This window comes from Acanthochromis polyacanthus, chromosome 11 (genome assembly GCF_021347895.1).
Source record: "Acanthochromis polyacanthus isolate Apoly-LR-REF ecotype Palm Island chromosome 11, KAUST_Apoly_ChrSc, whole genome shotgun sequence".
NCBI lineage: Eukaryota > Metazoa > Chordata > Actinopteri > Pomacentridae > Acanthochromis > Acanthochromis polyacanthus.
Window position 1 is genome coordinate 5,238,117 of NC_067123.1, and position 23,942 is coordinate 5,262,058.

The following is a 23,942-nucleotide window of genomic DNA, read 5'->3' on the forward strand; positions in this document are numbered from 1 at the left end:
CTGACGAGATGCAAAATCTCAGTTTGATGTTCAAAGTCGACAAAAACTTTTATTGAAGTTAAACATTTTACAGTGAGGATGATGTCGCACCTGTATGATGTCACTGGTTCTCTACAACACAATAAACGTCTATAAACAACATTTTTTAAATATTTAAAAAACACCAATGAGCCGCTGCCGTTCAGTGGGCGGGGCCTACAGCTAGTGGGAGGCGTCAGGTTTCCTGGGCCATGCTGATTGGTCGGTACACTGAAATCTGTAGCGCAGGAATCGAACTCGCGGCTTGATGTGGAAGTCAGCAGGTATCCTCCAGTTCCACATTTTCTGCACCTAAGACACAAAACAGGATCAGAGATGGAAAGAAACTCGGAAAACATCATTTTAGGCTTGATTTAATGTTTAGAAATCTGGTTTCACTCTGACATGAAAGGCTTGAGGAATCGGATAAGTTTATATCAGAGAACAGCAGGTTCTGATTAGAACGGGGTCAGAAATTTACGGACCTTCAGGACCCTGACCAGATGGGTGGTACTGTTCAGTGACTGGACCTGCAGAGAACAAGCAGAACCAAGAAGACAGAAAGAACAAGCCTTCAGCACCTGATCTCAGAGAGCACACTGACAGCAGAACCAACAACAGAACCAACAGTAGAAGCAGAACCAACAACAACCAACGGTAGAAGCAGAACCAACAACAGAACCAATAGTAGAAGCAGAACCAACAACAACCAACGGTAGAAGCAGAACCAACAACAGAACCAATAGTAGAAGCAGAACCAACAACAGAACCAACAACAGAACCAATGGTAGAAGCAGAACCAACAACAACCAACGGTAGAAGCAGAACCAACAACAGAACCAACGGTAGAAGCAGAACCAACAGCAGAACCGACAATAAAATCAGAATCAAGTACAAAACCAGAACCAACAACAGAACCAAAACTAACAAGTCTGGTTTCAGTCTGGTTTGTTAACTGGTTTGCTGACTAGATTCAGACCTGTTAAAACCAGTTTGTAGTCTGGAATCAGGTTTGTTTTAAACTGGTTTCTGATGTTTTCAGATTAAATTCAGCGAGTTTGTTGACTGGTTTCATACTGGTTTGCTGACTGGTTTCATGCTGGTTTGTTGACTGGTTTTATTCTGGTTTGTTGATTGGTTTCATACTGGTTTGTTGATTGTTTCATAATGGTTTGTTGACTGATTTCACAATAATTTGTTGACTGGCTTCATACTGGTTTGCTGACTGGTTTCAAATTGGTTTGTTGACTTGTCTGTTGACTGGTTCCATACTGTTTTCATAATGGTTTGTTGACTGGTTTCATACTGGTTTATTGACTGGTTTCATAATGGTTTGTTGACTGGTTTCATAATGGTTTGTTGACTGGCTTCATACTGGTTTGCTGACTGATTTCAGACTGGTTTCAAACTGGTTTGCTGACTGGTTTGTTGACTGATTTCAGACTGGTTTCAAAGTGGTTTGTTGACTAGTTTCAGATGGGTTTGTTGACTAGTTTGTTGACTGGTTTCATACTTATTTGTTTCTTGGTTTGCTGACTGGTTTGTTGACTGATTTCTGACTAGTTTCATACCAGTTTGTTGACTGGTTTCATATTGATTTGTTGACCGGTTTTTTGACTGGTTTCATATTGGTTTGTTGACTGGTGTCAAACTAGTTTGTTGACTGGTTTCAGACTGATTTCATAATGGTTTGTAGACTGGTTTCATACTTATTTGTTTTCTGGTTTGTTGACTGGTTTCAGACTGATTTCATAATGGTTTGTAGACTGGTTTCATACTTATTTGTTTTCTGGTTTGTTGACTGGTTTCATACTGGTTTGTTGACTGGTGTCATACTGGTTTGGTGACTGGTTTTCTACCGCAAACATCTGTAAAACTTACCAGCCATCTGTGTGTGATCCGTCACAGCCGGATGACCTGTTAACAAACACACACAGTGTGCATTTAGACACACGTATTTCTGCAGCAGAAGAAGAAGTGACACCCATGAACGCTTCTTCTTCTTCTTCTACTGAGTAAATGAAAGCAACTTACTGGAGTCGAATGGTGTTCCTGTTGAATCTGCTGCAACTAAAACACACGCACAGTTTAAGGCACTTGACCTTCGACCTCTCACCTGGAGGCTGTGGCGGAGGGCAGGACTTACCTGTGTCTGTACCTATGGAGTCTGTCGCCATGGTAACAAGGTCTGTGTGGGAGTAAACACCTGAAACTGAATAAATAAAAACAGCAAGATGAGAGTCAGACAGGTGTGCAGGTAAATAGGTGTGTGTGTCAGAGAGGTGTGCAGATAAACAGGTGTGTGTGTCAGAGAGGTGTGTGTCATACAGGTGTACCTGGGTCCAGTGTGACTCCGCCCGCAGACTCTGTGTGAAGGATGACTGGCGATGACTCTGCAACACAGGATCATGTGACAGATAGAGATGTTAAACACACTCTTCGGGTTGGCAGATAGAGTTGCAGTTGTTATAGCAACGAGTCCTACCTGTGACATCATGGCCGAGTCCGAGACCTGACGCTGGAACAACCAATCAGAACGCACGGTCAGCTTCACCACATATCAGTACAGTGATTGATTAATCTTAGGTACGTCTCACCTGTGAGGTCAATGTGAAGACTGGTCACTGACTCCGCCCCACCTGATGACATCATCATGGTGTGTTTATTTATATGGACTGAACACATTACATATTACAGGACAATAACACTGAACTGATACTTGAGTCAGTCTGAAGTTTGTTTCTATGGAGATCCGATAATAACAGACACATAACACCAGCTCAGGTGTACCTGTGAGATCAGTGTGGAGGTTCTGAAGATCACTGAAGGACACCAGTCTATCCGTCACGGCTGCAGAAACAGAACCAGAAGTGATTTCAGCTGATCCACAGTTTAAGAATAATATTTTAAACATCTGCAGTTTAAAATGTTCTCGTGATGATTAAAGCTATTTTGAATGCTTTTTAATTAACCCAGAATTCCTAGCAGATTAGTCCTACTTAGGACAGTTAAGATAAATCTAGGCTTCACTGATTAGATCTAAGTACACGTCAAAGCCTGTGTTTGTGAGACCGGCTCCAGATGTTAAAAAAATGTCTGATGTGAGAAATGTTTAATGTGCTCTGTTCTGGGTCTAAATGTGTTGCTGAAAGGGAATTGAAAAAGACGTGACAGTTTACCTCCATTTGTGTCCGTCAGCAGCGTCTGTCGGCCGTTTCCTAAACAACACAGTAGGAGCAATCCGAGATCAGAGAATAAAGAGCTCAGTGGTTGTTTTGTTCACAAGTACAATCCAACATTCAGAGTCTGCATTTATAAAAATCTAAACCAGATTTACCTCTAACGTCCATCAATGTCTCAGTGCTGCTCTGCTCCCAGAGCTCCAGCAACAATTACTCTGAAGTCCTGGAAGCATGTCAGACCCATCTGTTCTGTGTCTTTTTGTGGTTGTTTTATGTCTCTTTGCAGCTCATTTGTGTCTCTTTGTAATAGTTTTGTGTCTTTTGTGGTTGTTTTGTGTCTCTTTGCAGTTGTTTTGTCTCTTTGTGGTTGTTTTGCCTCTGTGTTTTTTTGTGTCTCTGTGCGGTTGTTTTGTGTCTTGTGGTTGTTTTAGTCCTCTGAGATCATTCTGTGTATCCTTGGGATTGTTTTGTGTCTCTTTATGGTTGTTTTGTGTCTCTTTGTAGTTGTTTTTTCTCTTTGTGGATCTTTTGTGTCTCTTTGTGGTTCTTTTGTGTCTCTTTGTGGTTGTTTTGTGTGTCTTTGTGTCTCTTTGTGTTTGTTTTGTGTCTCTTTCTGGTCACCATGAAAATCCTCGACATGAAGATTTGGATCGTCCGGCTGCTGATTTATACTATACTTAGTAAAATATATTGTAAATGTAATAATAATAATAATCTGGTTTTAGATATTATTCAGTTATTATAGTTATTGTTTACTCCTTATCCCAAATAACTAGAGAAAAAACTAAAATGCAAGCCCAACCGACACTCGCGTCTTAGGAGGCTATGGTGTTGGATCTCCATGGTGATATCATGTTTATAGAACAGGACTTCCAGGTTTGCGGTGTTGCAGGAGCTCTGGGAGCAGAGCAGCACTGCACAATGAGACACTCCAGTTTGGATGGAGATTTATTTGAAATCAGGTCCAGCTTTAGGTTTAAATAAACAGTCCTCATATACTGATTAAGAGAGAAAATCCAGATGTTACCGTGAGAATCAGGTGAGTCTACTCCATCTGTGACCACAAATACAGCATCAGTACAAAGAAATAAAAAATAATGTGTTTAATACACACAGAGAGTCTGTAATTTCATAGATATTTGGTGAATTTATTTGCCAAATGTAGAATATAATTAAAACCCAGAATCTGTGAAGGGCAATAAAACTTACATAAATGTTACATTTGTTTAAGAAAAAAGACTTAAAATATGCATTTATTGTAATTTAATGCAGTTTGTGTTGTTATGTAAATGTATAATTTATCATTATATTATTCTATTGCATTAACACAAAACAATATTATTCATTAGCTAAATATTAAAAAGCTAAAAAGGGCACATGATCTTATGTAAAATTTAGGCCCAGTCGTATTTAATCATGACAAATTATTGTTTTTTTACAGTGTATGAAAGGTTTATCATGTGAATTGTTGATATTGTTGTTTGTTTATATTTTTTATCACTAAAAAAATTAAGAAATAAGTCCATAAGAAGATTTTCTGAGATTGCAATAATTCAATTAAAACCATTCTTTGGCACTTTGCACCTGTCTAGGTGAGCTCACCTGTCTGTTCTCTGTGAGCGCCGCTGTGTGATGATGATGATGATGAAGACGATGAGGATGAAGCAACTGATGAAGGATTAGTGAGTGAGACTGTAGGTAAACTTCAAATTAAAAGGCTGTAAAACCCTTTCGTCTGCCTACCTGCAGAGTGGGAGGAGCCTAAGACAGAGCCGAGCACTGATTGGTCTGGTCCTGAGCTCACAGAGGAGCCGACGGATCCTGATTGGTCGATGCTGACGTCAGCATGATGAGCTGAAGCTTCAACAGCAGAAACAGAAGATTAAATTAGAAAACAGGGGCAACAGGTGACACCTGAGGGGCGGAGCCTGTACCTGCAGGTGAAACCAGACTGTCCTGATCTGTAGACGGAGCTGCAGTCACTGAAACACAAACAGCAACCAGACGGATCAATGACACAGCCCATCAATAACATAGTCGAACAATAACACAGCTGATCAATAACAGATAATCAAGAAGAAGAGGAGTCCCACCTGTGGAGTCCAGGTGAGTGGGCTGAGTCATGTGACCTGTCAGAATAAAAGACAAACTGATGAAGCATGATGAAGCCAACTGATCCTGTATTGATCAGAAACAGACATGAGCTGAGACCTGGAATGTTGATGTGAGCGTCTGAACCGAACGGATCTCCACCACCTGAAAAGAACAACAAGTAAACAACAACATATAAAGACAGACAGTGACCGAAAACGCCACAGAGTGTAAAAAGTACCTTCGTTCATTAAACATATTGATATGAGACTGATGCATGTTAGTGCTGATGGAAATTTACCCATAAGGCCAAGCAAAAAGTCATGGCTGGATGGGTCGATGATTCCTGAAGAAGAAGAAGAAGATGAAAAAGGAGAAGAAACAAAAAGAATAAAAAGAGTAAAACCAGCAGATATCAAGGACTTTCTCTTTTCAGGCTGCTGAGCTTCAGAAGGATCAACAATCAGCAATAAAATCTGAAGAAGAATCAACACAGTAAAAAGAAGCGATAACACACCTCACCTGGACACTCACCTGTATAATCCAGGTGAGAAACTCCGCCCACAAATGAACCCAAAACACCTGAAAGAAATAAAGAGAGACAAAAATGAACAGAACGTCTCCGTGGTTCTTTAGGGTGTTTCACCAAAAGTTTTTTTTTCAGTTTGGGTGTTCTCACCTCAAATCACATGACTAATACATGACCCCTGAGTTACCCCTCACCAGGTAGTTTAACCATCATTAACACCTTGAATCATCCCTCACCTGGTAGTTTTACCATTAATAAGATCCTGAATTATCCCTCACCTGGTAGTTTAACCATTAATAAGATCCTGAATTATCCATCATCTGATAGTTTTACCATCATTACCACCTTGAATCATCCCTCACCTGGTAGTTTTACCATCATTAACACCTTGAATCATCCCTCACCTGGTAGTTTAACCATTAGTAAGATCCTGAATTATCCATCATCTGATAGTTTTACCATCATTACCACCTTGAATCATCCCTCACCTGGTAGTTTTACCATCATTAACACCTTGAATCATCCCTCACCTGGTAGTTTTACCATCATTAACACCTTGAATCATCCCTCACCTGGTAGTTTAACCATTAATAAGATCCTGAATTATCCATCATCTGGTAGTTTTACCATCATTACCACCTTGAATCATCCCTCACCTGGTAGTTTTACCATCATTACCACCTTGAATCATCCCTCACCTGGTAGTTTTACCATCATTACCACCTTGAATCATCCCTCACCTGGTAGTTTTACCATCATGAACACCTTGAATTATCCCTCACCTGGTAGTTTTACCATCATGAACACCTTGAATCATCCCTCAACTGGTAGTTTTGCCATCATGAACACCTTGAATTATCCCTCACCTGGTAGTTTTACCATCATGAACACCTTGAATCATCCCTCAACTGGTAGTTTTGCCATCATGAACACCTTGAATTATCCCTCACCTGGTAGTTTTAACATCATTAACACCTTGAATCATCCCTCACCTGGTAGTTTAACCATTAATAAGATCCTGAATTGTCCATCATCTGGTAGTTTAACCATCACTAACACCTCAAATCATCCCTCACCTGGTAGTTTAACCATCAATAACAGCTCACCTGTGTGACTATCGGCTCCGCCCCCTCCTCCTCCTCCTCCTCCATTCAGGAGCTTCTGTCCGTTACCTGAACAAACAATAATCAATAATCTATAGATTTTCTTGAATCAGCATATTTTTATGAAGGTTTTGATTGATCGATTGATTAATTTATGTTATGAAATACACTGTTTTTTTATTGATCAGCATGTATTGATTAAAGGTTTCACCGTTGGACTCTGAGTCAGCTCCATCCGCACCTGCAGACACAAACACACAATTCACACCATATCTATTAATTTATCAGTGATTCTGTTATTGATCGATTCCTCCGTTCTTCTGTCATCAGTCGTGTAGAATCACAAATGTTTGATGGATTTTAAAGTCAAAGCGAATCGATCGGTGAACAGACAATCAGACTGATGATGGAAACAGCTGCTTCCTGATAAACATAGCGCTCATTTAATCTGACCAATCAGAGCTTCAGGCTGAGTGATGTCATGATTGAAGTGCTTTACCGTTTGTGTCTGTGTGAGGAGAAGCTGCAGGAAGTTCAGCTGCTGAAAACACAAAACATGTCTCACTGAAGAACATCTTGGACATCGTTAATAACATTTATTATTCACACTAACACTGTTACTGAGGGTTTACCTGCAGGCTGAGTCTGATCTGCTGAGACATCAGCTGCTGCAGAAGCTGCAGAACCTACAGAACCTGAGGGGAAAACAGGAGGATATTCAGTGTTCTCTATACACAAAGTATCAAGAGCAAAGCAGAATACAGAAACACTGCAGCATTAAATAAGAACAATTAACAGTTTTTATTTAGTGTTGAAGTAGATTCTAATAAATCAATCATGATCAGAAATCTGAGGATCAACACCAAAGGTCATTTCCTTCATTAGAACTCAGTTAAAACCTACTTTCTAAAAACTTCAGTTGTTTTATTTTGGAGTTTATCATACTGGTGTAAACATGGACCTACTGATGGGCTGGAGTTTATCTGCTGAGCTGCTCGGATCTCCAGCAGCTGAAAAACAAACACAAGTTAAAACTCCTGATTTATTGTATGTGAGCATCAAACAGCACAGAAACACAAAAAACGGGTTCCACTAGTGGATCAACTGATCTGATCGGAACCTCCTCCTTCACTGTCCTTCACTTCAGAACCACCAGAGATCCATGACTATGAAGTAAACATAAACCCAAGTTCACTTTATAGAAGATCCAAAGATTTGCTGTGGAGACAGTTTCTCTTGCTCCTACTTTTAAAGATCGTTTAGGAACTTTGAACAGTTGATAAGTGACAGTAAAGATGAAGGAGAACAGATGAGGAATGTGTGGTTCTTTAAATACTAGAACAAGAACATATAGTTCTTTAAATATTACAACAGGACAATGTAGTTCTTTAAATACTAGAACAGGAACATGTGGTTCTTCAAATACTGAACAGGACATGTGGTAATTTAAATACTACAACAGGACAATGTAGTTCTTTAAATACTAGAACAAGAACATCCATCCATCCAACCATTCTCTATACACCGCTTTATCCTCACTAGGGTCGCGGGGGGTGCTGGAGTCTATCCCAGCTGACTCGTACGAAGGCAGGGGACACCCTGGACAGGTCGCCAGTCTGTTGCAGGGCTACATATACAGACACACAATCACACTCACATTCATACCTACGGGCAATTTAGAGTCATCAATTAACCTCAGCATGTTTTTGGACTGTGGGAGGAAGCCGGAGTACTACAACAGCAACATGCGGTTCTTCTGAAAGTTAGTTTGTTCTCGTTACTGGGTCCAGCAGCTGGTTTACAGGTTGGACTGCTGCAGCGAGTTAATGAGATTATTTCTGAGGAGCTCATTGGGTGCAAACAGGACACAATATCTGGAGAACTTAAAACTCCCTGCCGTGTTTGGGCTGTTTCAGAAGTATGAATAAATTACTACTGCTACAGCTCTGTAGGGATGTAAACCTGTGGATGATGGAGAATCTTCTTGGACAGACAGAAACCATAAATTGGCGGTTGAGGTGGAGGTTTAGGATCAAAACCTGATTCATCTTCCTTTGATCACATGATTTAGGAAACAGGAAGTTACCTGCTGGGTCCACAGAGGAAGAATCACCTGCTGGACCTGAGAAACAGGAAGAACATTGATGCTGATGTTGGGTTTCTGTAGTTCTTCATATACAGTCTGTGGTTCTATATATTTAGTCTGTGATTCTTTATACAATCTGTGGTTCTATATACAGTCTGTGGTTCTATATATTTAGTCTTTGATTCTTTATACAATCTGTGGTTCTATATACAGTCTGTGGTTCTTTATATACAGTCTGTGGTTCTATATATACAGTCTGTGGTTCTTTAAATACAGCCTGTGGTTCTATATAAAGTCTGTGCTTCTTTATATACAGTCTGTGGTTCTATATACAATCTGTGGTTCTTTAAATACAGTCTGTGGTTCTATATACAGTCTGTGGTTCTTTAAATACAGTCTGTGGTTCTATATATACAGTCTGTGGTTCTATGTACAGTCTGTGGTTCTTTAAATACAGTCTGTGGTTCTAAAAAGAGTCTGTGCTTCTTTATATACAGTCTGTGGTTCTATATACAATCTGTGGTTCTTTAAATACAGTCTGTGGTTCTATATACAGTCTGTGGTTCTTTAAATACAGTCTGTGGTTCTATATAGAGTCTGTGCGTCTTTATATACAGTCTGTGGTTCTTTATTTACAGTCTGTGGTTCGATATATACAGTCTGTGGTTCTATGTACAGTCTGTGGTTCTTTAAATACAGTCTGTGGTTCTAAAAAGAGTCTGTGCTTCTTTATATACAGTCTGTGGTTCTATATACAGTCAGTGGTTCTTTATATACAGTCTGTGGTTCTTTATATACAGTCTGTGGTTCTATATACAGTCTGTGGTTCTTTATATACAGTCTGTGGTTCTATATACAGTCTGTGGTTCTCTATATACTGTATGTGGTTCTATATACAGTCTATGGTCTCAATATACAGTCTGTGGTTCTATATACAGTTTGTGGTTCTATATACAGTCTGTGGTTCTTTATGTACAGTCTGTGGTTCTATATACAGTCTGTGGTTCTTTATATACAGTCTGTGGTTCTAAAAAGAGTCTGTGCTTCTTTATATACAGTCTGTGGTTCTATATACAGTCAGTGGTTCTTTATATACAGTCTGTGGTTCTTTATATACAGTCTGTGGTTCTTTATGTACAGTCTGTGGTTCTATATACAGTCTGTGGTTCTTTATATACAGTCTGTGGTTCTAAAAAGAGTCTGTGCTTCTTTATATACAGTCTGTGGTTCTATATACAGTCAGTGGTTCTTTATATACAGTCTGTGGTTCTTTATTTACAGTCTGTGGTTCGTTATATACAGTCTGTGGTTCTATGTACAGTCTGTGGTTCTTTAAATACAGTCTGTGGTTCTAAAAAGAGTCTGTGCTTCTTTATATACAGTCTGTGGTTCTATATACAGTCAGTGGTTCTTTATATACAGTCTGTGGTTCTATATACAGTCAGTGGTTCTTTATATACAGTCTGTGGTTCTTTATATACAGTCTGTGGTTCTATATACAGTCAGTGGTTCTTTATATACAGTCTGTGGTTCTTTATATACAGTCTGTGGTTCTATATACAGTCTGTGGTTCTTTATATACAGTCTGTGGTTCTATATACAGTCTGTGGTTCTCTATATACAGTATGTGGTTCTATATACAGTCTATGGTCTCAATATACAGTCTGTGGTTCTATATACAGTTTGTGGTTCTATATACAGTCTGTGGTTCTATATACAGTCTGTGGTTCTTTATGTACAGTCTGTGGTTCTATATACAGTCTGTGGTTCTTTATATACAGTCTGTGGTTCTATATACAGTTTGTGGATCTATATACAGTCTGTGGTTCTATATACAGTATGTGGCTCTATATACAGTTTGTGGTTCTATATACAGTCTGTGGTTCTAAAAAGAGTCTGTGCTTCTTTATATACAGTCTGTGGTTCTATATACAATCTGTGGTTCTTTAAATACAGTCTGTGGTTCTATATACAGTCTGTGGTTCTTTAAATACAGTCTGTGGTTCTATATAGAGTCTGTGCTTCTTTATATACAGTCTGTGGTTCTTTATACAGTCTGTGGTTCTCTATATACAGTCTGTGGTTCTTTATTTACAGTTTGTGGTTCGATATATACAGTCTGTGGTTCTATGTACAGTCTGTGGTTCTTTAAATACAGTCTGGGGTTCTAAAAAGAGTCTGTGCTTCTTTATATACAGTCTGTGGTTCTTTATACAGTCTGTGGTTCTCTATATACAGTCTGTGGTTCTTTATTTACAGTCTGTGGTTCGATATATACAGTCTGTGGTTCTATATACAGTCAGTGGTTCTTTATATACAGTCTGTGGTTCTTTATATACAGTCTGTGGTTCTATATACAGTCTGTGGTTCTCTATATACAGTATGTGGTTCTATATACAGTCTATGGTCTCGATATACAGTCTGTGGTTCTATATACAGTTTGTGGTTCTATATACAGTCTGTGGTTCTATATACAATCTGTGGTTCTTTGTGTACAGTCTGTGGTTCTATATACAGTCTGTGGTTCTTTATATACAGTCTGTGGTTCTATATACAGTTTGTGGATCGATATACAGTCTGTGGTTCTATATACAGTCTGTGGCTCTATATACAGTTTGTGGTTCTATATACAGTCTGTGGTTCTATATACAGTCTGTGGTTCTTTATATACAGTCTGTGGTTCTATATACAGTCTGTGGTTCTTTATACAATCTGTGGTTCTTTAAATACAGTCTGTGGTTCTATATACAGTCTGTGGTTCTTTAAATACAGTCTGTGGTTCTATATATACAGTCTGTGGTTCTATGTACAGTCTGTGGTTCTTTAAATACAGTCTGTGGTTCTAAAAAGAGTCTGTGCTTCTTTATATACAGTCTGTGGTTCTATATACAGTCTGTGGTTCTTTATATACAGTCTGTGGTTCTATATAGTCTGTGGTTCTTTATATACAGTCTGTGGTTCTATGTAGTCTGTGGTTCTTTATATACAGTCTGTAGTTCTATATAGTCTGTGGTTCCTTATATACAGTCTGTGGTTCTGTATACAGTCTGTGGTTCTTTATATACAGTCTGTGGTTCTATATACAGTCTGTGGTTCTTTATATACAGTCTGTGGTTCTATATGCTGTCTGTGGTTCTTTATATACAGTCTGTGGTTCTCTATATACAGTATGTGGTTCTATATGCAGTCTGTGGTTCTTTATATACAGTCTGTGGTTCTCTATATACAGTATGTGGTTCTATATACAGTCTGTGGTTCTTTATTTACAGTCTGTGGTTCTTTATATACAGTCTGTGGTTCTATATATACAGTCTGTGGTTCTATATGCAGTCTGTGGTTCTTTATATACAGTCTGTGGTTCTATATACAGTCTGTGGTTCTATATACAGTCTGTGGTTCTATATACAGTCTGTGGTTCATTATTTACAGTGTGTGGTTCTTTATATACAGTCTGTGGTTCTATATACAGTCTGTGGTTCTTTATATACAGTCTGTGGTTCTATATACAGTCTGTGGTTCTTTATATACAGTCTGTGGTTCTATATACAGTCTGTGGTTCTATATGCAGTCTGTGGTTCTATATACAGTCTGTGGTTCTTTATACATTCTGTGGTTCTATATTTACAGTCTGTGGTTCTTTATATACAGTCTGTGGTTCTCTATATACAGTCTGTGGTTCTATATACAGTCTGTGGTTCTTTATATACAGTATGTGGTTCTTTATACAGTCTGTGGTTCTATATAGTCTGTGGTTCTATATATACTGTCTATGGCTCTATATACAGTCTGTGGTTCTATATAGTCTGTGGTTCTTTATATACAGTCTGTGGTTCTCTATATACAGTATGTGGTTCTATATGCAGTCTGTGGTTCTTTATATACAGTCTGTGGTTCTCTATATACAGTATGTGGTTCTATATACAGTCTGTGGTTCTTTATTTACAGTCTGTGGTTCTATATGCAGTCTGTGGTTCTTTATATACAGTCTGTGGTTCTATATATACAGTATGTGGTTCTATATACAGTCTGTGGTTCATTATTTACAGTCTGTGGTTCTTTATATACGGTCTGTGGTTCTATATACAGTCTGTGGTTCTTTATATACAGTCTGTGGTTCTTTATATACAGTCTGTGGTTCTATATACAGTCTGTGGTTCTATATGCAGTCTGTGGTTCTTTATATACAGTATGTGGTTCTATATACAGTCTGTGGTTCTATATACAGTCTGTGGTTCTATATGCAGTCTGTGGTTCTTTATATAGTCTGTGGTTCTCTATATACAGTATCTGGTTCTATATGCAGTCCGTGGTTCTATATATACAGTCTGTGGTTCTTTATACAGTCTGTGGTTCTATATTTACAGTCTGTGGTTCTTTATATACAGTCTGTGGTTCTCTATATACAGTCTGTGGTTCTCTATACATTCTGTGGTTCTTTATATACAGTATGTGGTTCTTTATACAGTCTGTGGTTCTATATAGTCTGTGGTTCTATATATACTGTCTATGGCTCTATATACAGTCTGTGGTTCTATATAGTCTGTGGTTCTTTATATACAGTCTGTGGTTCTATATACAGTCTGTGGTTCTTTATATACAGTCTGTGGTTCTCTATATACAGCATGTGGTTCTATATGCAGTCTGTGCTTCTATATATACAGTCTGTGGTTCTATATACAGTCTGTGGTTCTTTATATACAGTCTGTGGTTCTATATAGTCTGTGGTTCTTTATATACAGTCTGTGGTTCTATATACAGTCTGTGGTTCTTTATATACAGTCTGTGGTTCTTTATATACAGTCTGTGGTTCTATATATACAGTATGTGGTTCTTTATACAGTCTGTGGTTCTATATAGTCTGTGGTTCTATATATACTGTCTATGGCTCTATATACAGTCTGTGGTTCTATATAGTCTGTGGTTCTTTATATACAGTCTGTGGTTCTATATAGTCTGTGGTTCTTTATATACAGTCTGTGGTTCTATATACAGTCTGTGGTTCTTTATATACAGTCTGTGGTTCTCTATATACAGTATGTGGTTCTATATGCAGTCTGTGGTTCTTTATATACAGTCTGTGGTTCTATATAGTCTGTGGATCTTTATATACAGTCTGTGGTTCTATATACAGTCTGTGGTTCTTTATATACAGTCTGTGGTTCTCTATATACAGTATGTGGTTCAATATGCAGTCTGTGCTTCTATATATACAGTCTGTGGTTCTATATACAGTCTGTGGTTCTTTATATACAGTCTGTGGTTCTATATATACAGTCTGTGGTTCTTTATATACAGTATGTGGTTCTTTATACAGTCTGTGGTTCTATATAGTCTGTGGTTCTATATATACTGTCTATGGCTCTATATACAGTCTGTGGTTCTATATAGTCTGTGGTTCTTTATATACAGTCTGTGGTTCTATATAGTCTGTGGTTCTATATATACAGTCTGTGGTTCTATATACAGTCTGTGGTTCTATATATACAGTCTGTGGTTCTCTATATACAGTATGTGGTTCTATATGCAGTCTGTGCTTCTATATATACAGTCTGTGGTTCTGTATACAGTCTGTGGTTCTTTATATCCAGTCTGTGGTTCTTTATATACAGTCTGTGGTTCTATATATACAGTCTGTGGATCTATATACAGTCTGTGGTTCTATATATACAGTCTGTGGATCTCTATACAGTCTGTGGTTCTATATATACAGTACGTGGTTCTTTATACAGTCTGTGGTTCTATATATACAGTCTGTGGTTCTGTATACAGTCTGTGGTTCTTTATATCCAGTCTGTGGTTCTTTATATACAGTCTGTGGTTCTATATATACAGTCTGTGGATCTATATACAGTCTGTGGTTCTATATATACAGTCTGTGGCTCTATATACAGTCTGTGGTTCTATATAGTCTGTGGTTATCTATATACAGTCTGTGGTTCTTTATATACAGTCTGTGGCTCTATATACAGTCTGTGGTTCTTTATATACAGTCTGTGGTTCTATATACAGTCTGTGGTTCTTTATATACAGTCTGTGGTTCTATATACAGTCTGTGGTTCTTTATATACAGTCTGTGGTTCTATTCACTTTTACCTCCAGCTGTTCCATCGTGGGTTCCTCCTCCTGCTGCTGACTGACCACCAGAAGCTGAAACACATTTTATCTGATTATAGATTCACATTTAAACATCTGAAAATACACACTTAGTCTGAATTATTTTCAAATTTAATTCACTTCCTGTCCTCCGAGATGCTACAAGTCTGCTGATTGATAAAATAACCAAAGCAGCCGAACTAAAACACAAAACAACCCAAAGATAAAAACAACCACAAGAATATATCAAATCACCACAAAGAGACACAAAACAACCACAAAAAGACATCAAGCACACAAAATTAAATGCAAGAAACCATGACGAGACACGACACAACCACAATAAGTCATTAAAAAAACACAAGAAGACACACAATGATGTAAAACGTCTACAAACTAAACTAAAATCTACTTTTTGTTATTGTGAATTTTGTTATTAATATATTGGAGGATGGAGTTAGAAAATGATTCTCTGCTTGAAGAGCTTCTGTTCTGAGCTGTGAAGAGATGTGACTGATTTCATAGATCATAAAACAAACTATTGACATCTATTCTTTTGTTCTGTAGCCTCTTCTTCTTCTTCTTCTTCTGCTTCTTCGTCTTCTTATTCTTATTCTGTTTCTTCTTCTTCTTTGTCTTCTTCTGTTGCTCCTTCTTCTTCTTCTTCTGCTTTCTCTTCTGCTGCTTCTTCATCTTCTTTGCTGCCCCTTGGACTCATCTGTTGTTGCCGGACTCTTCTGCTGGTGGGAGTTTTTGTTCCTTCTCACCTGAGTTTTGTTAAATCTGTCTACACGTGACAATACTGACCTAAACATATTCTAAATACAAGAACCAGGAAACAAACCAGGAGAGCCAGATGTTGATTCCAGTATGCAGGATACAAAGAAAAATTAGCAAATGTCCCACAAAACAAACACGGAAAATGTAAAATGACCAAAATGAGACACAAAACTGTCAAAAAAGAAGTAAAACAACATAAATGTGAGGCCAAATCACTATAAATATTCTCTATATGATTAAATTAAAAGCCATCAATTGCAAAAAGACATAAAGCAATCAAAATGTGATCATAAAAATTGGGCTCTTGTGGTGTTTAAGTCTTAACTTGTGTATCAATGTCAGTTTTGTTTTAGTTCACCTGTTATTGTGGCTTTTTGCTGCTACTTAAATTAAGTTTTTTTTGTTCATCTGACCCGATTTAAACCTTAAAGATGCTTCAAAATACAAAAAAAAAAAAAAACAGACAAAAATGTCCAGCAGGTAAAGACTGAAACATAAACAGACGAACAGTGTTTGTTTTGGGTCTCTTTCTGCAGGTGGGGCTGTGGCTCTAACTTCACCATCTGCAGCATCACCTGTTACCGGGCAGAACCTCCAGGATGTGGCACAAACCTAGTCAGGTTAATCCTGGTCTGAAAAGCAGCCGGTTAATCTGGATCAAAGTGGAACAAACCAACTGTTGAGGAGGTAAAACCCGATAGGGTGGACTCACCTGAACCTCCGGCTGCCGTGGTGGTCTGCTGGCTGCCGAGAACACCTGAGGAGGAAGATCAGGTGTTCAGCATGAATACGGCCTCTGTTCATCAGCTGAAGGAACTCAGAGATTATTGAGACATGAAGGATCAGTGACAGAAACTGAGTCATTCACAAATAACTGAGTCTCACATTTTAATAAAAGCTGCTTTAGTCTTCTGATAACAAGTGAAGAGAATTTCAAACACTGAGCTTCGTTCAGTCTGACTCGTGTTTGAATGTTTAGTTCAGGTGTTTATGCAGGTTTATGTGGTAAAGTTAAAGTGTGCTTTAGCTTCTCACCCTCAATCTTATCCTGACTCTTGGAGTCATCATCATCTGAAAGAAAAGACATCCAACATTTATTCCCCTAATTAAAGAAGTTTAACAGCATTTTATTCACTTCCTGTCTGTTTGGTCTTTCAGGGGCGTTTATGATCCAACACATCGTTGCTTTTTGCAGTTGTGTTTCCTTGATGCTCTGAATCTCTCAACAAGATACGACTGTCGATGTCTTAGCAGAACTTAGAGGGTTAGTTACAAACTACCAGTTTAGCTTTCATATATTTAAATTCAGGCTCCATCTTTCATTAGATTCTTTGGTTCTTTTAGTCCTTCGTATGTGCATCTTTTTTTCTGATGACAAACTCCATCCTCAGCATGGAGGAAACCAGAGTCCACTAGTTTCTCCTGCTGGATGGGTTGTGTTGCTCTACCTTTCTCTAGAAAACACCACAAAAAGGTTCTGTTTGACTTTGGATAAAATTTCAACTTCTTTTGGACAAATTTAGTCATTTTGGACAAATTTAGAGTCATTTTGGATAGAATTTTGAGTAAGTTTTGAACAAATTTTGGATACATTCTGAGTCATTTTCAAATTATTTTGGACAAATTTGGAGTTTCAGGTCATTTTTAAAAAGATTTCTGTTTTTTTGGACAAATTTCAAATAATATAGGTCATTTAAGATAAGATTTTCGACAAATCTTAAGTGAATTTCGACCACTTTTAACTAGTTTTGGGAAATCTTGAGTGGTTCTGGTCGGATCTTGAATCAGTTTGAGCAAATATTTACTCTATGTACAATGCTTTAGTCGTTTTGTATGATTTTTAATGCGTGTTGAAGTAATATTGAGACATTCTGGATGAATTTTGAGTAGTTAATAACAAATTTCAGCAAGTTCCAACTGATTAGACTTCAAGTGATTTAGACAAATTCTGAGCAGATCTTGATGGTTTGGAGTCATTTTGGACTAATTTCGACTCATTTTACGTCATTAAGTTATTTGGGTTACATTTTGAGTCATTATGGAAAAATTTCAAGTTATTTTGGACAAATTTTAAGTTTCAAGTTATTTGAGAAAAGATTACAGTCCATTTTGAATAAATTTCAAATAATATGGGTCATTTAGGATAAGATTGTAGACAAATCTTAAGTAATTTTGGACCATCTTTAACTAGTTTTGGAAAATCTTGGGTGGTTTTGGACGGACCTCGAGTCATTCTGGGCAAATATTTCCTAAATATACAGAGTTTGAGTTGTTTTCGATGATTTTTAAAAAAGAATATGCAGAATATATCCCCTTTGCACCCCACAAGTCGTGTCCTTTTCCACAGTGTTAGCTGATTCGTTCCAACCCCACAGTGTTTGGAATAGCATCCCCATCTTCCTAGCTTGACATCCTGATTTTCCTAACTGGAATTTTGAATGGATGGTTGGTTTTATTCCTTTGGGAATCAAGAGGAAGAAAGACCTGACTGGCTCCATGACCTCAGATCAGATGAGACATCCCGCTGAATTTAAGCAGATTACGTAGATGAAGTAACTTTGAGTCATTTTGGATGTATTTTGAATAGTTTAGGACAAATGTCAACTAATTTGGAAGAAGTTCCAACTTTTTTTTAGACATATTGCACATCTTGTTGGCTTGGAGTCAGTTTGGACTAATTTCAACTCATTTTACAAGTTATCTGGGTTAGACTTTCAGTCGTTATGAACAATGTTGAACTCCTTTAGGCAAATTTTGAATCATGTTTTAAAAACTTTGTGTTCTGAACAAATATTGGACAAATTTCCAATCATTATGGACATGTTTTATTTCATGTTGACCAGATTTCAATTTATTTTGGACAATATTTAACTTTTTTGACAAAAGTCTTTTTGCACACATTTTAACGAGTTTGAGATGGTTTTGAATAATCTTTAATACTCTAGTTCCACTTTGTTCAAGCTCTTGCATGATCGTTTTTTCCAGCTTTTGCAGACTGGGACTCATCTGATCAGCCGGCATTTTGCATCATCCTCAGACATTCATGGTGCATCTAGAAATGTCTTTAACACCTTTTACACTCATGCACCTCCGTGCTTCACTGTCAGGACTATGCATTCACTGTGGTAGTCCTGGTCAGGCTCACATCAAACATGCTGGACTCCATCTGAGTTCGACTAATTTATCTTCATCTGACCTTCTTTTTATGTTCTTTAGCAAACTTTCATTTTAAAGTTTAGTTCAGAGCAGCAACTTGTTCAGTTGCTCTGATTACAAATCAAAGCTGCACTCAGTTTAGTTTCTCTTTGAGTTTCTACTTTGGGGTCTGGATTTTAGTTTTTCTAAAATGACGTTTAGTTAAAGTTTATGTCTGATAATTTGCGAATTATTCCACCAGAGGTCACCCTAAGATAAGGTAGACAGAGTATTTACCCTCCTCCTCCTCCGACAGCTCCCCCTCCACCTCCTCTGTGGCCTCCACCTCCACCTCCTCCTGCTCCTTCTCTGAAAGATGCAACACGAACTCTGATCACTAATCAAACATTCATTTCTGATTAAGAAGAGCTAAAAAGAACAGTATATTTCATCATCAATAAAACATAAATATTTAATCAATAATGAGAAATAAGATTTGTTTATTTCATCATCAATAAAACCTAAATATCTCATGAATAATTTGAAATAAGGTCAGTATATTTCATCATCAATAAAACACTAATACATAATCAATAATATAAAATATGATCAGCATATTCCATCATCAATAAAACACTAATATCTAATCAATAATGTGAAATATGAGTATTTTTACCCTCCACAGGAGCCGTAGAAGCTGATGCTGCCAGTAAGACGATCATCGACACAATCAATAAGTTTCTGTTGGGACAAATCAATTCTGATCAATACTGAGAAACCGATCAATAACAGTCAATGAAACACCAAAACCCCCTAATCAATGTTCAGCAATAACTCAAAGGGATCTGACTGGACAGAAAATAGACAACAACAATCTGCATCCAATCAAGATGAAGCACAACGATGACATCATGGGAAGTAGTGCTAAAGTACTATTACAGTACTACTGAGTATTACAGTCATACTCGTTTACTGAGTATGTACAATCAGAAGTAGAAAGAGTAATGGTGGTAGTAGTAGTAGCAGTAGCAGTAGTAGAATCAGCAGCAGTAGTAGCAGCAGTCGTAGTAGTAGTAGTAGAATCAGCTGTAGCGGTTGTCATAGTAGAATCAGTATGATGGTAGTAGTAGAATTAGCTGTAGTAGTAGTTGTAGAATCAGCAGCAGCAGTAGTAGTTGTAGTAGTAGTAGTACAATCAGCAGTAGTAGTAGAATTAGCAGTGGTAGTAGTAGGAGTAGTAGTACTCGAAGCAGCAGTGGCAGCAGGTCATTCCAGATGTTTCTACCAGCAGTGTTTGCCAGCTGTTCCTGGAGGATCTCGAAGTGCTTAATAGATAAATGGATCTATAGAGAGTTCTGGTTCTACTCGGTTCTTCTCCCAGCTGAAAAGCTCCAAAGGAGGATCTTTGCTTGGAGCTCCCAGATGGAACAACCCGCCGGTTCTGATCAGAGGACCACGTTCTCAGGTTTGGCTCTTTCACACCCTGACTGCACCATGAGGTTCTGTCCATAAACATCACAAACAAGATCTGAGACCAGGAACAACCCTGGAACATCTGTCAGGAACATGTTGGGCTTTGTATAGAACACACAGAACAGACAGAACTTCCTATTCTCCAGTGCCTTTCCACCAAGTCCCCTGGCCAGTCCACACAACGTATGTGGACTGGCTGGTTAAACCTCATGAGCTCCTCAGCAGCTCTGCTGGGTAAAGAGAAGGTCCTCTGTTCTACAGCCAGAACCACAGTGTTCTTCCTGAAGCTGAAGTTCAACAGTCAGAGCATCTCTTCCAGCATCCGGAGTAAACTGAGCAGATATTTGGAGAACATTCTCCAGTCCGTCTTTCAAAAACATGAACCTGATCTGCTGCTCCACAGGCACCGATGTCCAGAACCCTGAATATGCACATCAGCCAAGAGATTAGTGTCCAGAACTTTCAGCATCTCAGGTGTTCACCACCTGAACTCTATGGAGCTTCTACATACCTCAGAGACCTCCACTACAGATACAGCTGAGGCTTTCTCCAGTTCTTCAGGCTATGTCTCCTCCACAGAGAATGTGTTGGTCGGGTTTAGGAGCTCCTCAAACTTCCACTTTTACTGCAGAACATCCCAAGTCTCCTCCGGCTCCACAGTCTGGACCAAGACCCGCCTCCCTTCCTGAAGAGTTAAAGGGTTTTCAAGATCTTGAGGTGGCTGTGGCTCAGGTGGTGGAGAAGGTTGTCCACTGGTCAAGAGTTGGCTCTTCCACATACTGAAGTGTCCTTGAGCAAGACACTGAACCTGAAGTTGCTGCTGATTGCAGCAGCTCCTTGTATGGAAGTTCTGTCTCCATCAGAGCATGAATGAGGAATGTTGTAAAGCTCTCTGAGAACCAACAAGGTAGACAGAAGCTGTAGGAGTGTAGACCACTTATCCTCTGTGAGGCCACCGAAAGTCCTCCTCCATAGCTTCCCCTGACCTCCTCCCATGTTTTAATGATTTACTGTAAGATTTACAGTAAAACAGTAGTACTTTGCAGTAGTAGTATTAGTAGTAGTTTATTAACAGTAGTACTCAGTAGTAGTATCAGTAGTAGTGTAATAACAGTAGTACTTAGCAGTAGCAATATAATAACAGTAGTACTAGTACTACTAGTACTACTACTAGTACTAGTATATACTACTACTAGTAGTATTATCAGCAGTGGTAAATATCAATAGAACATAACAGTAGTAGTATCAGTAGTAGTATAATAACAGTAGTATTTAGCAGGGGTAGTATCAATAGTAGTATAATAACAATAGCATTGAGCAGTAGTAGTATCAGTAGTAGTATAACAGTAGTATTCAGTTGTAGTATAATAACAATAGTACTCAGTAGTAATATCAGTTGCAGTAAAAAACCGATAGAACTTAGCAGTAGTCGAATCAATAGTAGCATAATAACGGTAGTACTCAGTAGTAGTAACAGCAGTGGTAAATATTAATAGAACATAACACTAGTAGTATCAGTAGTAGTATAGCAACAGTAGTATTTAGCAGTGGTAGTATCAATAGTAGCATAATAACAATAGCATTTAGCAGTAGTAGTATCAGCAGTAGTATAACAGTAGTATTCAGTAGTAGTATCAGCAGTAATATAATAACAGTAATATTTAGCAGTAGTAGTATCAGTAGTAGTATAATAACAGTAGTACTCAGTAGTAGTACTCAGTAGTAGTATAATATTAGTAGTACTCAGTAGTAGTATTAGTAGTAGTATAATATTAGTAGTACTCACGGTGGCAGCATGCTGCTGCTGTCTGAGTGTTTTCTGTTGAACTGAATTTTGGCTGCAGAGCTGAAGGACCTTTATACTGACTGAGGGAGGAGCTACTGCAAAAATACTACAAATAATCATATTTATACTGACCGAGGGAGGAGAAATTACAAAAAATACTACAAATAATCATATTTATACTGACTGAGGGAGGAGCTACTGCAAAGATCTTATATTCATATTTATACTGACTGAGGGAGGAGCTACTCCAAGAAATACTACAAATAATTATACTTATACTGACTGAGGGAGGAGCTACTGGCTAAAAATCTTCAGACAGTACTGCTAACAAATACCACTACCACTGAAAGTACCACAAACACTAGTACTAACAAATACAATTACTGAAAATATTACAAACAACCACAAAGAACTACAGACACTACTGCTAACAAATAGTACTACTGCTGCACGTACTGCTGCTTCAGTCCCTCCTGTGTCTTGTGCTGCCGGCTGCAGTGTTTCCCAGCATGCTCTGGGGCAGGGTTCACCTGGACAGGTGTCATGCTGTTGTTTGTATACACATTACAGACAGAAAATATTGATCATCTGTATCATTTTAAACATGATCAGTTATTGATCAAAGAATGTTTGTTTACATCCTGCTGTTAGCCTGTTAGCCTGTTAGCTACCACAGCTCATGTCTATCACCCAGACCATGCTGCTTCCTGTCTCACCTGTGCGACCTCACTTGTCTCTTGGTCATCTCTGAATCACTGCACTCATCTCTGCTCATTGGTTCTGAGGTCTGCTCCACCTGTGCACAGGTGAATCTGGAAGTGGTGTTTGCTGTTAGCTGTCTGCGCTGGGGAAAGTTCTGCTTCTGACCTGCTTACATCACTTCCTGTTGACATGTACAGGTGCAGCTTTTCTTCCAGGATCAGCAGCACCTCTAAATGTTTTGGTCTTTAGAGTTCCAGCTGCAGGTCAGAGATGTTTTGGTTCCTCCCTCAGTCCACAGATATGTGTGTGTGTGTGTGTGTGTGTGTGTGTGTGTGTGTGTGTGTGTGTGTGTGTGTGTGTGTGTGTGTGTATGTGTGTGTGTGTGTGTGTAGGTGTGTGTGTGTGTGTGTGTGTGTGTGTGTGTGTGTGTGTGTGTGTGTGTACGTGTGTGTGTGTGTGTGTGTGTGTATTGCAGAGGGGGCGGGGCAAGTCACCATGGTATCCAAGAAGATGGAGGAGAAAGTTCAAACATGCAGTTAAAAGTCCGTATTTAAGACAACATGCAATATTTTGCTAAACTAACAGTGAAGGTGCAGCTGAAGTCTTGACTTCAAGCTAAGTGAGAAGCTGTTTCTCTCTAAATGTTGAGCAGTAAGGTGATTTTTGGGAAACAGGGTTGTGATTGACAGCTGCTGGAGGAAAGACTGTCCAATCAGAGCTTTGCGGGAGGGTTTAGGAGGAGTGATGTCATTTCCCTGAAGACAGAAGACAGACAGAAGTGATGTCAGAATCTGTAGATCTGATGTTGGATAGAATATGGCAACTCCAGTCCGCTTAAAGAGATTTGCTGTCAGTCTGTTGGAGCTGCTGCACATCTGGCATCAAACATCTGCCGAATATAAAACTGATTAACATGACAAAAATACATACCTGTAATATTTGTGAGTGTATGTCAGGACAATTT

At 38.5% G+C, this 23,942-nt stretch overlaps 1 protein-coding gene across 5 annotated transcripts; it reads right to left on the bottom strand.

Moving 5' to 3' along the window:
- Positions 1-29: 29 nt before the first annotated feature.
- On the bottom strand, positions 30-23,126 carry si:ch211-80h18.1 (uncharacterized protein LOC555593 homolog). Of its 5 annotated transcripts, none has more exons than XM_051955641.1 (30): positions 22,993-23,125; positions 19,694-19,758; positions 19,315-19,386; positions 16,918-16,953; positions 16,595-16,639; positions 15,103-15,156; positions 9,010-9,045; positions 7,889-7,933; positions 7,556-7,618; positions 7,423-7,461; positions 7,135-7,164; positions 6,927-6,992; positions 5,826-5,873; positions 5,593-5,637; positions 5,412-5,456; positions 5,294-5,329; positions 5,135-5,182; positions 4,944-5,060; positions 4,803-4,868; positions 4,228-4,254; positions 3,198-3,236; positions 2,809-2,868; positions 2,616-2,657; positions 2,504-2,536; positions 2,355-2,411; positions 2,165-2,230; positions 2,053-2,088; positions 1,900-1,935; positions 504-548; positions 30-330 (listed from the first exon to the last, which is right to left on the bottom strand). In XM_051955641.1, exons 1-30 carry the CDS (start codon positions 23,049-23,051, stop codon positions 296-298), a joined length of 1,491 nt encoding a protein of 496 aa, XP_051811601.1. In that variant the 5' UTR covers positions 23,052-23,125; the 3' UTR covers positions 30-295. The 5 variants fall into 5 exon arrangements, with proteins under 5 accessions (XP_051811601.1, XP_051811600.1, XP_051811602.1 ...); XM_051955640.1 differs by having other exon boundaries at positions 7,423-7,464; XM_051955642.1 differs by lacking the exon at positions 22,993-23,125 and adding an exon at positions 22,277-22,383 and having other exon boundaries at positions 7,423-7,464.
- Between the last annotated feature and the right edge of the window lie 816 nt (positions 23,127-23,942).

Coding starts and splice junctions, on each gene's coding strand:
- si:ch211-80h18.1 (XM_051955640.1), bottom strand. CDS start 23,051: ATGAGCAGAGATGAGTGCAGTGATTCAGAGATGACCAAGAGACAAGTG. Junction 16,640..16,917: donor GAGTCAGGATAAGATTGAGG/GTGAGAAGCTAA, acceptor CTTCCTCCTCAG/GTGTTCTCGGCAGCCAGCAG. Junction 5,330..5,411: donor CGCTCACATCAACATTCCAG/GTCTCAGCTCAT, acceptor TTATTCTGACAG/GTCACATGACTCAGCCCACT.